Source organism: Panicum hallii, chromosome 5, assembly GCF_002211085.1.
Source record: "Panicum hallii strain FIL2 chromosome 5, PHallii_v3.1, whole genome shotgun sequence".
NCBI lineage: Eukaryota > Viridiplantae > Streptophyta > Magnoliopsida > Poales > Poaceae > Panicum > Panicum hallii.
The window spans coordinates 53,246,308-53,260,678 of record NC_038046.1 but is presented as its reverse complement, the minus strand read 5'-3'; the positions used below and the strand labels follow the sequence as shown (position 1 = coordinate 53,260,678).

Sequence of the window (14,371 nt, the reverse complement as noted above, 5' to 3'; positions counted from 1 at the left end):
TCTAAAGATGTTTTGGTTGATAAATGAAACAATAATATAATGCACAATTTATTTTTTTATGAAACAATTTGCTCATAGTGGGATTTATTTCATTTCCAAGGTATAGGCCACTATGTACCAAGTTTCATCTGAATGAAAAAGCACACTTCTTCTATCTTTTCATAAGATTCTTTATAACCTATGTTTATATGGTTTGGGTTGGGTTTATCCAACGAAACCAATAAGGACGGATCTCGTTTATTTTACTTTGGTTTTATTATGGGAGGGCCGCGCGTAGTGTCCCTATCTAACCGCATCTGCTGAACTGTTTGTCCGCATGATAGACCAGGCGTGCTTGAATGATAGCTAAATAGGCAAATACTGTAACACCTTTTAGTCAAATTGTATCTAAGGCATGGTTTAGAAAAGGAATAAGTATATGGTAAGTGGGCTAAAAATATGACAAGCCACATGTGATTAAGAACCAAATAACCGCTTAAAAATTGTGACCTACCGGGTGGCGTGGTATTTTTCGGCCATGAACAAACACGCCCGTCAACTCTTCCTGTACGAACAGACCAAAAACCGATATTGACAGATGCCATAATGGACCTGAACCCGAGAATGTATCTAATCAAAGGGGATGGGCTTTTGAGACAGGCATTTCAAGTTCCGAATACACAAAAATGCTGCTACCTGAGAAGCTGGCAGGCAGGTGCGCAAAGCAAGGAAGGAAGACGAGAAGCAACAAAGAGAACCGATCCCCACCCCAAGTCTGCCAAAACTGAAAACTGCTGCAGATTTAACAATACTATGGTTTTCAAAACTGCAAGATTCATATTGCTTCCAAACACCTCATAGTTTTCCAATGCTAAACATTCCATTTTTATATAACTTCGGAAAACTTCATATGCAAACAGGGCCTAAACAATAATATGGTAGTGTTTCCCATTTTGCGATGGCTGTACACTGCCAGCTCTTCCAAGTCTTAACGAATTCGATCAACAATTCACCATGGAGTAAGCTTAAAAAGGAAGAGCCGCATAGCATTCAGTGTTAGGCTAGCTACCCATCCTGTGCCAGCATAAGGTAGCACTTCAGACAAAGGTTCTGCCTGTATGCATGTCACCTGTACAAAATATCCACACCTTCCCAGTGCAGACTACCATCTAAAACCTGTGAATAGTGGGATGTTTTAGCTATAGAGGTTACTTTCTTCTCGTTTGTCAAAGCTATATTCTTGTGTCGTATACTATCTAAAGACTGATATTTGAAAAATCCAACTTGCTAAAGGGATCTCATCCGCTTCTTCTTGGGTGTCTCGTGCACTTGAGTCTTCTCGCCATACATTCTCAGTTGGAGGTTCTCAAAGGCTTCTGACACCGCTTCCACCTGTAACCAACGTGTTCGCCAACATCATGAAACTGGTTGTAATTGGTTGGAACCAAATGAATGAATGTTCACTGACCAGCTCAGGCTTCTTAGCATAGACCCTCACAATTCTATCTTCATTGTAGGCAGGTAGCAAGTGGCTGACCCGGTCATCTGTGATGGGGAACTTCTCATCGCATCCAAAATCCTGGTGCAACAAAAAATTCTGCTCAAGACAAATGGGAAACTAGGAGATATCTTAATTCAGAGCATTCCTACAGGGCATGTATCATGTGTCATTTATAGTTATGAATCGTGTAGCTAAGACAATACAAAAAACAGGCATAGATCTTACGCCTCAACCTGGTTCACTTTCAACATCCGAGAGCTATGCTTCAGCCTTTACAGAAAATATGCGACCATAGTAAAAATGTATTGTGCTCACGACTTTATATGTATATATACCCAATGGCTTAATACACTATATTCTGTCAGCAGCTACAAAATAGTACTCCATTTTTAAATAGATGACGTTTAGAACAGCATATATTTTAAAAAAGGAGGTAGTAGCCAAAAAAGGGTGAGTAGTGAGACTTGATTCCATCAAATAACAATCGCTGACTAGTATTTGAGATTTACAGAAAAAACAAATAATAAAGGATGGAAGGTGGCATATATTCATGATTTTGCAAGAACATAGTAGTTATTAAATTAACAGCTCTACCAATCAAAGACATGAAGAGTTTATCCAAAAGCAAGCTATTTACCTTAAAGAACTTGATGCTGGAGAATGGTTGTTATGCACACCAAGGAAAGTAACGGGTCAGAAGTTTGATATGTCCTATTAAATCAATAAAAGAAACTAAGTAGCATTCAAATATCAAAAACCTTTCAAGAGGGTTATCTCTTCCACGAGTAAGATCAATCTTAACATTGCTGACAGCAACGTCCTCTTCCTTCAGCAGCACCCCAGAAGATTTCTAAAGACAGTAGCATCAACATTAGAAAATGGAAGTGTGGATTCTTCAGAGGTCAGTTACTGCAGCCAACTTAATAACGAGCAAAAGTAGATGCAGACCTGTGAACAAACTATGTCCTGTGAAGTTATATTTTTGAAATGCTCCAGTTTGTCCTTTGGAACTGAATACTGATTGCAAAACTGCAACTCAACAAAATAGAATAACTTAATACTTCTACAAACAGGAAGCTTAGCTTAAGTAATAAGTACATCAGTACAGCACTGATGCTACATATTATGCAATTATTCAACAGAAAAGTAGTTCTCAAAATCACTCAAGCAAAAATGTCAATAACCTATCTAGTAAAGAGCAGAATTGCTATACTACAGCAGTCTACATGATGCATAGACAGGTTACAGTAGCTGTATATTTCTTCATGTAGGCATTATCATTCAGATCTCCCAAAATGAAAACAACCTTACGTCTTTGAGTATACTTTATAGCAGCAATGATTTGATGAAACAGGCCAGAATTACCATATTTACAACATAAAACTCTCTAACAAAGCTGTGATATAAAGTATGCAGGATTTCAACGTATAAGATTGAGCAGAGTTCATTAATTCAAATTAATTCCATGGACATAGACACAACTGAATGTGTAAAAGAAACAGGTTCTCCTAAAGTACAAATGCAACCACGTGACAAATGACATGACAAATAGCACTTATATAGAAGCAGTACATTGACAAAAATCATACTACCTTGTAGAGTTCTCTTCGGCGAATACGTTGAATGATTTCTTTCGCTTTCTTCAGTTCATTATTGGGGGCAGTTTCAATGCTTTTAATGATTGTGTCATCCAACTGGAATTTCAGGCGAAGTAATATGGATATACTGGAAAACAACTATGAACACAATAAAGTAACAATTACTGGCACCAAACCTTCCAAAAATCTTCTGGATCATTTGCGTGCAATGATATTCCCAAGTAATCATTAGCCGCGATGAGTGCGTCCACGAGCATGAGTTCAACAGCCTAAAGTTAGTACTGTTAGAGAATGAACCAGAATATACCATAACAAGAATGTAAACTCTGATGCATAAAAAAAATTAATAAGTGTAATAACTTAAAAGGCACCAGCAACTAAAATGTCTACAAAACGACAAATTTAACTTTTGGAAACATGAGACTCGTCACTCGTTTACTTAAAGCTCAACGGAAGGCCAATCAAAAGACTCTACTAGGCTTCATCTATCACCTTTTATGATATAACACTATATGGGCCTCACTGTAAGAATCGAAAGAAAACCTTTGAATCAATCATGTAACAGTGGTAACAGGAAATCCAGTCAGGACCTTACCTGAATCCTGATTGATTTAGAAGTCACAGAAATATTGTCTCCATGCTGGACTAATTCATAGTTTTTTACCTTGGTGTTGCAAGATGATGTAAACATGTTTTTTTATATATTTCATAGTAAATAAAACAAAGCTACGTCGAAACAAACAATAGGTAATGCAATATAATCATCCATACCTTTACTTTGGCGTGGGTGTAGACAGTCCGGTGCAGATCAGCACGTGTTGAAAACAATTTATGGATGCTCAAGTCTATAATTCCCAGTGGAGATATGAAAAGTCACATTTTGATGTCTTAATATAATGGAAAAATAGACCAGATCAAATTTAAGCAGGTGAGGACTATATATAAAACACCTACAATCTTTGGCAGGGTAGCAAATTTCGTCACCCATCACTCGCATGCCCTCCATCAACCTGCATGGAAAAGGCAATATAATTTGCAAGATGCAACGATGACTTGCAGTACAAAAGCAGTAAACAAAAGGTCAATACGAGGTTTTCCCTACAAACACCTGTAGGGACGTGTCATATATCTAAACACCTGTAAGTTTCTTAAATTATTAACCAAGACTAATACGACGCTTGCAAGACAAGTATACTTGACAATAAAAGTTACCAAGGGCTCGTCTGAATTGTAGTGTACGACTAACCCAAGCTATAAAATTATCAATGGAGAAACTAATCAAGATTCATTTCTCTGTGCAGATACAAGTGGCATACACTTCAAGTGTTGCTCAGTGGAATGTCAAAGGGAACAGACATGGAAAGAATCATGGCAAAGCAAGAAAAGGAAACCTATTTTCTAACATGTTTTCAGTTTGACTGCTATGCTCATTCATTCATATAATCATAGTACTTTATTTATATAGTCATTTTAACCTATAATAAATGAAGTCACCTGAAAAGAATGCTGCAATTGTCATGGGGAAATTTGATCATATAAAATTTAAGGAAAAAATAAGCACCTTAATGGGAATATAAAAAGAAGCACCCTAGATTACATGGAGGTGAAATATTGTACAAAGCTTGGTTATATAAATTCATATTCTCAACAAGCAGGGCCGAAAACAGGAATTTAGCACAGGTAGAACAACAGAAACGAAATGTACCTCCAGTACTGGAAATTAGATCCAAGACCACATGCTCTGCAATCACGGTCAATGTAGTCGAACCTGCGCAGTTACTCTTGTCTTATAACATAACCAAATGATAGCATAAACCAATGCAGGCGTATAGTAGGAAATGTCATGAGTTCAATAGAAAGTTGGCCCTTACTTGTCAACATCTATACCATTGCGCCCATTAGCAACAATGTCATAAAGAAAATGTTTATCCTTTGCACTCTGAAGAAATAGGTTTCAAAATTCATACAAAGTAAGCAATGCATTTCCAACATGGATAGATAATTAAGCTGGTAACAGAGAACAAGATACATACTTTTGTGGTGGCAGACTTAGAGCTGGCAATTATCATCTCCTGCAAAACATTTCAGAATTAACATTGTTGGTTGGTAGCTTCTACATGCACATTGTGATCAGTAAACAAGCTGTATGCACTGATTTTACTTTTTTCATGTAATCCCCTGCTTACTCCATATATAAAGAGAACAGATAGGTCACATAACATGTTAAACTGAATTCATCAATATTGACATGCTGAGAGACTTCAAACATCCTATGTTAATGAAGAAAAAGGAGAATTTCCTAAGTGGTGGTAATTAGTGTGCACCGCACAATGGCTGAAAGAAAGAAGAAGCTTACCTTGACCATTTTCAGATAATCATCTTCTATATCTATTGCATGTTTGTCAACAATACTGTCCAACAGCAGCACTGACATATTTTCGTGGGACCTGAAAAAAAAAAAGCGTAAAGAAGTAATTAAGAGACCAACCAGAGTCCCAGGTAGATTTAACATTGCAACATGCATGTCTACATAAATGGTGGAATGGCCACACTATATCATCATGCCAACAAGCATGCACGATGAGCAAGGGAAACTAATATCAGGAGGTCAAAAGGCATAATGCATAACAATTAAAGTAGCATCAAAACAAAATTCACTACAAAGACGGCCACCAGATAAGGGAATATATACATGCATACACATGAAACAGCTATGCCAGTAGAGTAACCTTAGGCCCTGTCTTTCGAGCCATGGAATCTAAGTATCTAACCATAACTAAAGGACAGTGAAAGTAGAAAATTTGAAAATAATTAAAAGCATATATGAAACGTGCCAAATGCTGAAAGAGAATCACCAGGTGGAGCCAGGATCAACACGAGGAAGAAACTCATGCTCAAACAAATGACTGAAGGGGCCATGTCCAATATCATGCAAGAGGCCTGAATAAGATTATGACAAAGATCATAAAGATATTCAATAATTAATGGAGACACAGGTGAGTGCACCAACCTGCAAGCTTCACAGTTTGCATGTCAATACGATCAATACCAAGCTCTTCTCCCTGTCAAAAGAAAACAGTACCCCCTTAATTATTCAGCTATAAAACTGCAGCATTTCAATCAATTTGAAATTGTTATTGTACACACCTGATACATTTTAAGATTGTTCATTGCCTTCCCAGCTAATGAATAAACTCCTAATGAATGTTCAAAGCGTGTGTGAACAGCTCCAGGATAGACCAGATATGTAAGACCTGATAAATTATTGAAAGCATGTTATGTAAACATCTAATCTAAGTACAAATGATAATGTAAAGTAGACCTAAACTGGATTTCACAAATAAAGAAAGAGCTCTCAGATGTGTTCTTAAAACATCTCAATGTCCGTGCAAATGATAAAACAGAGCAAGGCATTGCACAAATGTAAACAGTCAACTATGCCTAGCATGGCTAAACTTGCAACAGATATGAAAGTTGTTGGACATATAGTTATCATGTACAGCACTAAACATTATGAAAACCCAGTTTTGTCTAGTAAAATCCAAATATATCTTCACAAGGATGACAAACAACAAATAACAGACAATGGAACTCCATTTGTTTTCAAAATTTCTATCAAGTAACTACCAAGATTTCAGGGAGCAAGAGAGCGACTGAACTCACCAAGTTGTTTTAGGTCCCGCAACCTAAATGTCACGATGCATCAAAACCAAATAATGATCAGGCCATCAAACAGATAAATCAGCGGAAGTAATTAAGGAAAACCATACTCACCTCTGAAACTCTTCGGTGTCCACAAACTGCAGAGCAAGCTGCAAAGCAGAGGTTGTAATAATTATTATTATTTCATATACAAGGATGTTTTGAGCAGTAGAAATTACTTGAATAATGCTATAACAAGTTAGAGGATACAATTATATGTCAGACGTCAGTTTAACACATCAAACCCAAGGTAGCCTTAATACAAATGCAAATCATTAAACCTTAAAATGGTAAATCAATTTGCCAGAAATGTGAAAACATGGGTACCAGGCATGACTATTAGGGGTATGCAATCCGGGTCAAACTGGTTACAAACAAATGCATGAATGCAAACTTTAGTAGCATGCATGCAGGATGCTCATCTAGTATTAGTTGGACAATTAATGCCAACCTGTTTTTGAACAGCCCTAGCGACTATATAACAGAAACAATGGTGAAGTCTGCAAAGGCAAATTTCCTAAAAGATGAATAAGACATATGAATCATCATAGTTTTTACTTATTACTGGAAATGGTCCCAGTGCTAATGCAGTAACGCTGTTTAGAGAACATTGGGTGCATGACTATTAAAAACACTGAAATTAAGAGTTGGAATATGAAGTGGCTATCTACAATAGAAAGTAAAATGCTCCAAGCATAAATGCAACGATGTACAGTAGCTATGAACCACATAAAAAGGGGGGTCAAAATAGACTTTCCATGTACACCTACGGTTGCTCTTCAGTCTTCACCACAGTGGAATCAATACTAGTTAGTGCATAGATGAAACTGCCTACCCACCCAAAAATAGAGAATTGAAATGCCAACACTGTCTCGAATTTTAATTGCCCATACAACACCTCATGTCAGATCCTCCCATAACAAGCCATTACTAAGTCACATGTAAGTATGTAACAGTCAAAGCACAATTAAACTAGCCGCCTGAGACTTACTTATGACCCAATAAGTCAACAAAAATAATACCTCTCGCTGTCAAGGTAGCCTTAGTGGAGTATTATTCTTCAGTTACTCCTAGATTAAAATAGGCATGTAACGCGCAGTTTCAGCATGGGCGTAAGACGTTACCCCGTTGAATTTATTATTTGGAAAAAGGAACAAGACGCCACATGCACAGTTAATCATGCAATGAGAATCCATGCGCCACACCAACATCATCACAACATGCAACACTACCAACAGGCCCAAATACTAAATAAAACCTTAAAAATAAATTGGCACATGGGTAACTACTAGAAACACATGTGGAGATGGGAAGCTTCTCTGTTCGATTGTATGAGGGCAGTTGGCACGATAAATCGAAGGAGCGGAGCAAACCCTTCCAGAGTGGCAGATTATTGCTTTCACACGACCAAAATAACGGCATCGGCAGGCAGTAGAAAAAGTAGAATCAAACATAACAGACGCATAACGAAAGCTTCGCACAATCCTGCACGGCGACCACCAAATAACAAGGAATGCGGATTGTGGGGGCAACGCAATACGCAACCGAACCGACAGATAACAGCAACGAACGCATCATCCACCGATTTCCACCACACCCGAACAGCAAGGGCGAAGCAAGGATCATCAATCAATCCGCGGCGAGCAACGAGTCAGGAGAGGCGGGGCGGGGAAGGAAGGAGGCAGCGGAGACGCACCGGGTCGAGCGAGATGCTCCCGTGCAGGTTGTCGAACACCTGCTTCACGTACCGGCGGTCGCAGCTCCCGTACCGCGGCCTGGCAACCGCCGCCGCAGGGGAGGGAGAGGGAAACGTCAGGGACGCCGCCGCCGCCGCCAGCGCGGAGTCCCCCTCCGGGGAGGCGCAGTACTCGCCCATGTCGCCGCGGTTGCTCGGTTCTCCTCTCCCGCCGCCGCCTCCGGGGTTCCCGAAGGTTCGGAGCGCGCGCGCGCGCTCGTGCTGCGTGGGGCGCGTTGCGGGCGAGCGAGCGGGTGGGGCTTGCGCTTTTCGGAGGTGGGTGTGGGGGGATGGAAAGCTGGAACGGGCGAGGAAGCGGGGAGGACATGAAAAGGGTGAGGCCGGCCGCGTAGCGAGAGGGTTTCGGATTTAACGGAACGGAAGCTGGCCCATGGGGGGCGGTTACTCCATGCTGTTCGTGATCCTCGGCGCGGGACGGAATGAAGAACTTCAGATCGATTCTGGAGGTTACAGAAGCTCGATTAAACGGGATTTACTAATTTCCGTTTTGATTAGGCGGCGGCGCGTGGGGCCGGGCACGGGCATTCCCTTCGGTTGCTTCGCTCCTCCGCCTCGCCTCGCCGCCGGGACGTGCCGTGACAAAAGGGCTCCGGTAGTCGTGCGACTCGCTTGTTTCCCGGAATCGGGATGCCATGTGGGTCCAAGGTTCTCGCGGGCCACCTGGCAGTCAGTGACGTGAGCTGCCGTGCTGTAGGTATGGAAGGGGAAGTGGGGGAACCGAACCGCGAGGAGGGAGGAGGGGGGCTACATTGGGGGAAGTATATTCCGTTCCACAATCCTGTCTGTGGGACCCACTGTTTTCCTTCATTTAAACGCAAAGTTTTGCCACATCGTCTTACAGCTGGCGTACAGGGCCACGTGTGCTGCTCACCTGGCGGCATTAAGGCCAGGCGTGCTCGCTGAGGTGGCGGGTGATGGCTGACCTGGACGGCTGGGCAGAACCTGTGGTGGTCCTGTTTCCAAACGTATCTTCCGTCAGGCGAGCTCACCGGAGGAACGGCACAGAGGTAGCAACATCTTCCCTTTTGTTTGAGAATCGAAAGAGCGCACGATCTTATTTATCCACCGACAGATTCCGCGAGCAAAATCTCTCAAAGATCTTAGGATGATCGGAGATTGATTCGCACAATGGTTTTCTTTGAAATCTGCTAATCTTCTATAGCGAAGGTTCTAGCTCCAACGAGTTCGTCCAGGTTTGGGTTAGGAATCTAGGAATCCATAGGGTTTTTTTTTTCAAATGCATAGTGATCGTCAAGAAAATCATGGTTTGGGGGTGAACACAATGACGGTGGAGGGCAGGTTGTGCAGGATTAGTGGGTCCGATAAACACTGAGAGTTGTTCACGCAGAGGTGGGTGGATGGCTATTGAAACGGAGGAGAGGAAACGGGATGGGGGCGCTCATGGAAGACGACAAAGAAGATGGTGCTAAGGAGAAACGAGTACGTATGCAATGTGTGGTAGCATGTAAAAGGAGTGCAGCAGTGTAAACAACTAGAGGCGGCTGTTGATTTGGATAGGAAAAGACCGATGTTGAAAAGATGTGCAGTGAACAAAGACCATTTAGCAGACTTTTAATCAAAATTTCATTCGGCAGATATAAGGACACAATAAGATTTTGTGGCCGACCGAAAGTTTATTGCACAAGGACCACCACATTGCAAGGTCTGTTTGCAACAGAGGTACATTGTATTACTTATACTGTTATAGAACTTTTGGCTTACGTGGCACTATAATAAATAAATAAGAGAGAGAAAGAAACTGGATCTCATGTGGGATCCAATATCAACACGTAAACCAATACGCTAGAGAATACAAGTGCATTGGGAGTGAGCTGGTGTCTTCGTAATAAATGGAGAACAAATATAATAGGTGGAGAAAAGAGAGTAAGTTTAACAGAAATCCACACCAAGATATTATGAGTTTTTAAGGAAATTCCAATACATTGACTAGGATGGTTTCCATATCATCTAATATGATGCCATGTAGAATGTTTTGCTAATTTAGTAATGTAATTAAAAATGAGGAGAGGAAAAGGCCAAGAAAGTGGATCTTATGTAAGAAATATTTTTTTGCAAAAAATCGAAGTCTAAGAAACTACACGATACCCATTGCGATGGATATCGCAGATATCAAGATAAAATTAAAAAGTGGGAAGGAAAAGAATTGGTAGAGAGAACAAAGGTCATTGGAGGAATTTATTTTATAACCACAATTACAAATTACGCATTGGGAACTATAAATTACGCATTAGCATTAGGAACTATAAATATAGTTTCTTAAGTGATATCTAGCGCATATTATAGATACTACTGCATAGTTTTTGTTTGGAACTGCTCTAAAGGAGATGTTTTGATAATATGGCAATATAGACACTGACTTAAGCAATAAGAATGAATAATAAATGAACGCACAATCAATACTGTACTTTGAATACAACCCCTGGCCACCTGCTGCAGGAGTAGGCGTTTGTTTCTGCGGCTGAGAGCTGGTCATCCTACTTCAAGAACACTTGAAACAATCCTAAAAAATGGAGGCAGCTGCCTTCTACAGTTTCTAGCACAAGCAGCTACCGTTCTAGAAGAATCAGAGCAACACTGATTACTAGTTAGCAGGGCATCAAGGGTTCTTTGCCTTTATTCTGAGCTTCCGTGCAATGGCGGCCGCCCTGGGGTGGGCGGGCCTCCTGCCGCTGCTGTCGCCGCCGCTTTGCTCCATCTCCACCCAGTTGATCACCCGCAGCATCAGCGACTGCGGGCAGCAGCAGCTGTTCTGCTTCCGCCCGTCCCCCGTCGCCGACGCCTTGCTCTTCTTGAGCCCGGTCTCCAGTGCGGCCTCCAAGAACTCCATGAACCAGCTCCCCGCCTCGGCCTGTATCTGCTTCGCCAGCTTCAGCGAGGAGCCCAGAGCAGAGTGGGCAGTGGTGGTGGCAGAGGGAGGAGCAGAAGAAGACGACGATCTCTTCTCGTCGCCGCCGTCCTCGCCGATCTTGTCCATGGAGAGGCACTTTCTGCTGGCACTCGAGCTTCGGCCGGTCTTGCCGCCGCCGTCATCCTGCCTCGGGTCCAACGTGCCGGGCGCGAACGACACGGACTTGGACACGCCGCCACCGCCGCCTATGCCTCTCCGCCGCACGACCGCACTGTTCTGGGCTATCTCCTGCAGGACCGGCGGCGCATCCTCGGGCAGCTCGTCGCTCGCCACGGCCGCGGCCATCGAGGTGGCCGCCTGGATCGCCTCGATGTCGGTGACGGCCTGCACGGCCTCCTGGTGGAAGCTGAGAAAGCTGTCGAAGCAGGAGGCCGGCGTGTCCGGTCTCGCCGTCTTGCTCAGCTCAGAGAAGATCCTGCAATGTTGTTCAGCAACAGCAAAGGGTATCGTCAGATCAAGCTTTGGCCACCAAACTCATCCAGCACTGCATTGTACACGCGCAATCACTACCAGATCGCCATGAGAAATCACACGTACTTGTAGATCCTGACTACGTTGTCGGTGGCAGAGGCATTGCGCAGCGCCTCGAGAGCGGCCTTCTGCGCCTGCTCCCTCTGCTCAATGGCGTCCTGAATACAGCGGAAAGCAACCAATTCAGACAAACATGACTCGATTTCATGGCCATGATGTGCTACTTTGCTGCTCGATCCGATCGTACCTTCCCAAGTAAACTGAGCTTCCCTGGCACCGGCACGCGAGCAGCCGTCGACGGTCGCTTCTTGGAGGACGTCGCCGAGCTGCGGAGCTCATCATCGGAAGGAGGCGAGGAGGGCTCTTCCACCTTCGCCACTCTCCTCGTCGCCCGCGAGGTTGTGCAGCTCACGGAGCTCTTCTCCTGCGCAATGCACATTGCAGCTCACTGTCAGAAATCAAGATTGAATTGCGCGTCCAAAAGTAATCAAGGGCGCAATTTGCCCCCCAATATTTTCAGTTGAGATTGACCGTACCGTGGGGAATGGGCTCTTGGGGATCTTGGGATGCTGGTCCCTGTCTGCGACGAAGCTCTTGCTCCTGGTCAGCAGTCTTGGCACCACGCTGCTGCTCTTCCTCACCGATGCAGAGCTCAGGGACGGCGAAGCCGTGACGCGCTCCCTAGCAGGCGTGGCGGCGACCCCGCGCTCCCTGACAGGAGTCGCCGCGCCCACACGCTCCCTGACAGGAGTCGCCGCGGACAAGGCCGGCCGCTCCTTGACCGGCGTCTTCTCGGCGTCGAAGTTGAGCGTGGTGGGCTTGATGCTGGCGTTCTGCTCGGGGCCCCAGGACCCCCTGCGCGGCGCGGCGGGCTTGGCTTTGGCGCCGGGGTCCGGCGTGCCGACGACGAGCGGGTGGCGGCCCGGGAGCGGCTTGGCGCCGACGATGACGGGGACGGGGGAGGCCGGGTCGAGGCGGTCGACGTGGACGAACTGGCCGAGGTGGAGCTTGTTGGAGAGGACGAGGTCGGCCTGCGCCAGCGGGAGCGTGGCATAGATGGAGTGCGAGGCGTCGGAGACCTTGACGTAGAACTTGCCGTGCTTGGGGAACAGGTCCTTCTCGTCCAGCTCCGCCGGCACGATGTCCGTCACCTGCAGCACCGCCGTCCGGTGCTCGCCCACGGGCTTGGAGGCGCCGGTCTTCATGCCGTCCAGGAGCTTGAGGAGGACGCCGGACGACAGCGTCGTCATGTTTGAACTTTTGATCCGCGGCCGGAAACCTTAACTTGGCAGTGGAGATCGATTAATCAGAACTCAAGAGAGGAATTAGAACTACAGCACATCTAGTTTCAGGCGATTACAGAATGAATTCCCCTCGCAAACGCTGTTCTTGGTGAAATCGAACAGGGCTTTTTTTTCTTCCCCCAAACAAGAGCAAGAAATTCAGTTCGAGGTATCGACGTATCGTTGATGAAACGAAACAAAACGAAATCGAACGGAATTGCCCGATCGAACCGGAGCCAATTTCGCACCGAAAGAACTAGAATCGCGAGGATTCGTCTCGAGGAAACTTCCAACAGAATCAACCTTTGGCATCAAGAAGAACCCAGGCAAGGCAACGAAAGACAAACCGCAAGGATCGTTCCGACGGAACTGAGAAGCGATCCGAAAACAGCGAGGAGAGATTGAACTTACCTGCGGCGTGGGCAAGACAAGAAGGGAGCGCCCTCCCGATGCCGACGGAAACCAAATCGGCCGATCGATCTCCAAGAACAATCCCCGGCGGCGCGAGCGAGTGGTGTGGTCGTCGAGTGCGATCAAGCTGGACGAGGCGAGGCAACTCTGAGCTGTTTGTCCTTGTCGCGGGTTTAGCAGCTGGGTTTGGCTGCGCCGCACTCGCCCCAACGGTAATCTACGAGGAGGGGGGGGGGGGGGGGAGGAGCGCGAGGTGAGAGAAGAGGAGGTGGGAAAGGGAGAGGGGAGATCACGTGACATTTGGAACGTTGGCGAGCCCAACGGTCGACTGGGGTCGAGTGGAGGAGCGGCCCAGAAACGGGGCTGGTTGGGTAGGGCCGTAGGGTGCGCCGCCCCGCCGCCGCCTGCCATTTACCGCTGCGAAATGACGAGGCTGCCCAGGCCACGTCATACAGATTTAGCTCTGTAGCGAGCCACGTCAGACACAAGTATCCTTGAATATTTTTTTTTGAAAAAAAAGACTCATAAACGATATGCCTTTTGGTTCAGAAATTGTAATGCAAACCTAAGCAATAATTACGAAATACAGGTAGGGAGGAACTCTCATAGCGAGATGGAAAAAGATAGCTAAGAAACTGCAATCGGTCCTTATCAAGAAAAAAAAAACTGCAATCGGTGAAAGAGACAAGACAAACATGAGTCATAGAGAAGGAAGTCGTGATTAGCGGCGGGTCATAGGAT

At 44.7% G+C, this 14,371-nt stretch overlaps 2 protein-coding genes across 2 annotated transcripts; both read right to left on the bottom strand.

Moving 5' to 3' along the window:
- Positions 1-903: 903 nt before the first annotated feature.
- LOC112894985 (deoxynucleoside triphosphate triphosphohydrolase SAMHD1 homolog) lies at positions 904-9,050 on the bottom strand. Its single transcript, XM_025962840.1, has 19 exons — positions 8,477-9,050; positions 6,853-6,890; positions 6,742-6,764; positions 6,226-6,332; positions 6,089-6,140; positions 5,934-6,018; positions 5,435-5,525; positions 5,112-5,150; positions 4,950-5,017; positions 4,784-4,846; positions 4,033-4,088; positions 3,850-3,923; positions 3,255-3,347; positions 3,073-3,174; positions 2,429-2,509; positions 2,239-2,330; positions 2,118-2,133; positions 1,448-1,558; positions 904-1,371 (listed from the first exon to the last, which is right to left on the bottom strand). The coding sequence occupies exons 1-19, from the start codon at positions 8,654-8,656 to the stop codon at positions 1,267-1,269; spliced, it is 1,476 nt and encodes a 491-aa protein (XP_025818625.1). The 5' UTR covers positions 8,657-9,050; the 3' UTR covers positions 904-1,266.
- Positions 9,051-10,937: 1,887 nt separating this feature from the next.
- LOC112894844 lies at positions 10,938-13,815 on the bottom strand. The gene is made up of 5 exons (XM_025962672.1): positions 13,631-13,815; positions 12,473-13,215; positions 12,184-12,360; positions 12,003-12,094; positions 10,938-11,880 (listed from the first exon to the last, which is right to left on the bottom strand). Exons 2-5 carry the CDS (start codon positions 13,184-13,186, stop codon positions 11,154-11,156), a joined length of 1,710 nt encoding a protein of 569 aa, XP_025818457.1. The 5' UTR covers positions 13,187-13,215; positions 13,631-13,815; the 3' UTR covers positions 10,938-11,153.
- Positions 13,816-14,371: the final 556 nt, after the last annotated feature.

Bases quoted from the DNA above. Each gene is read 5' to 3' on its own strand.
- LOC112894985 (XM_025962840.1), bottom strand. From the start codon at position 8,656: ATGGGCGAGTACTGCGCCTCCCCGGAGGGGGACTCCGCGCTGGCGGCG. The intron at 6,141-6,225 runs GTGTGTACAATA...TTCTTTTGACAG, and splicing joins ACAATCTTAAAATGTATCAG to GGAGAAGAGCTTGGTATTGA. The intron at 2,331-2,428 runs GTCTGCATCTAC...TACTGTCTTTAG, and splicing joins AGGACATAGTTTGTTCACAG to AAATCTTCTGGGGTGCTGCT.
- LOC112894844 (XM_025962672.1), bottom strand. From the start codon at position 13,186: ATGACGACGCTGTCGTCCGGCGTCCTCCTCAAGCTCCTGGACGGCATG. The intron at 12,361-12,472 runs GTACGGTCAATC...TGCATTGCGCAG, and splicing joins CCAAGAGCCCATTCCCCACG to GAGAAGAGCTCCGTGAGCTG. The intron at 11,881-12,002 runs GTACGTGTGATT...ACAACATTGCAG, and splicing joins AACGTAGTCAGGATCTACAA to GATCTTCTCTGAGCTGAGCA.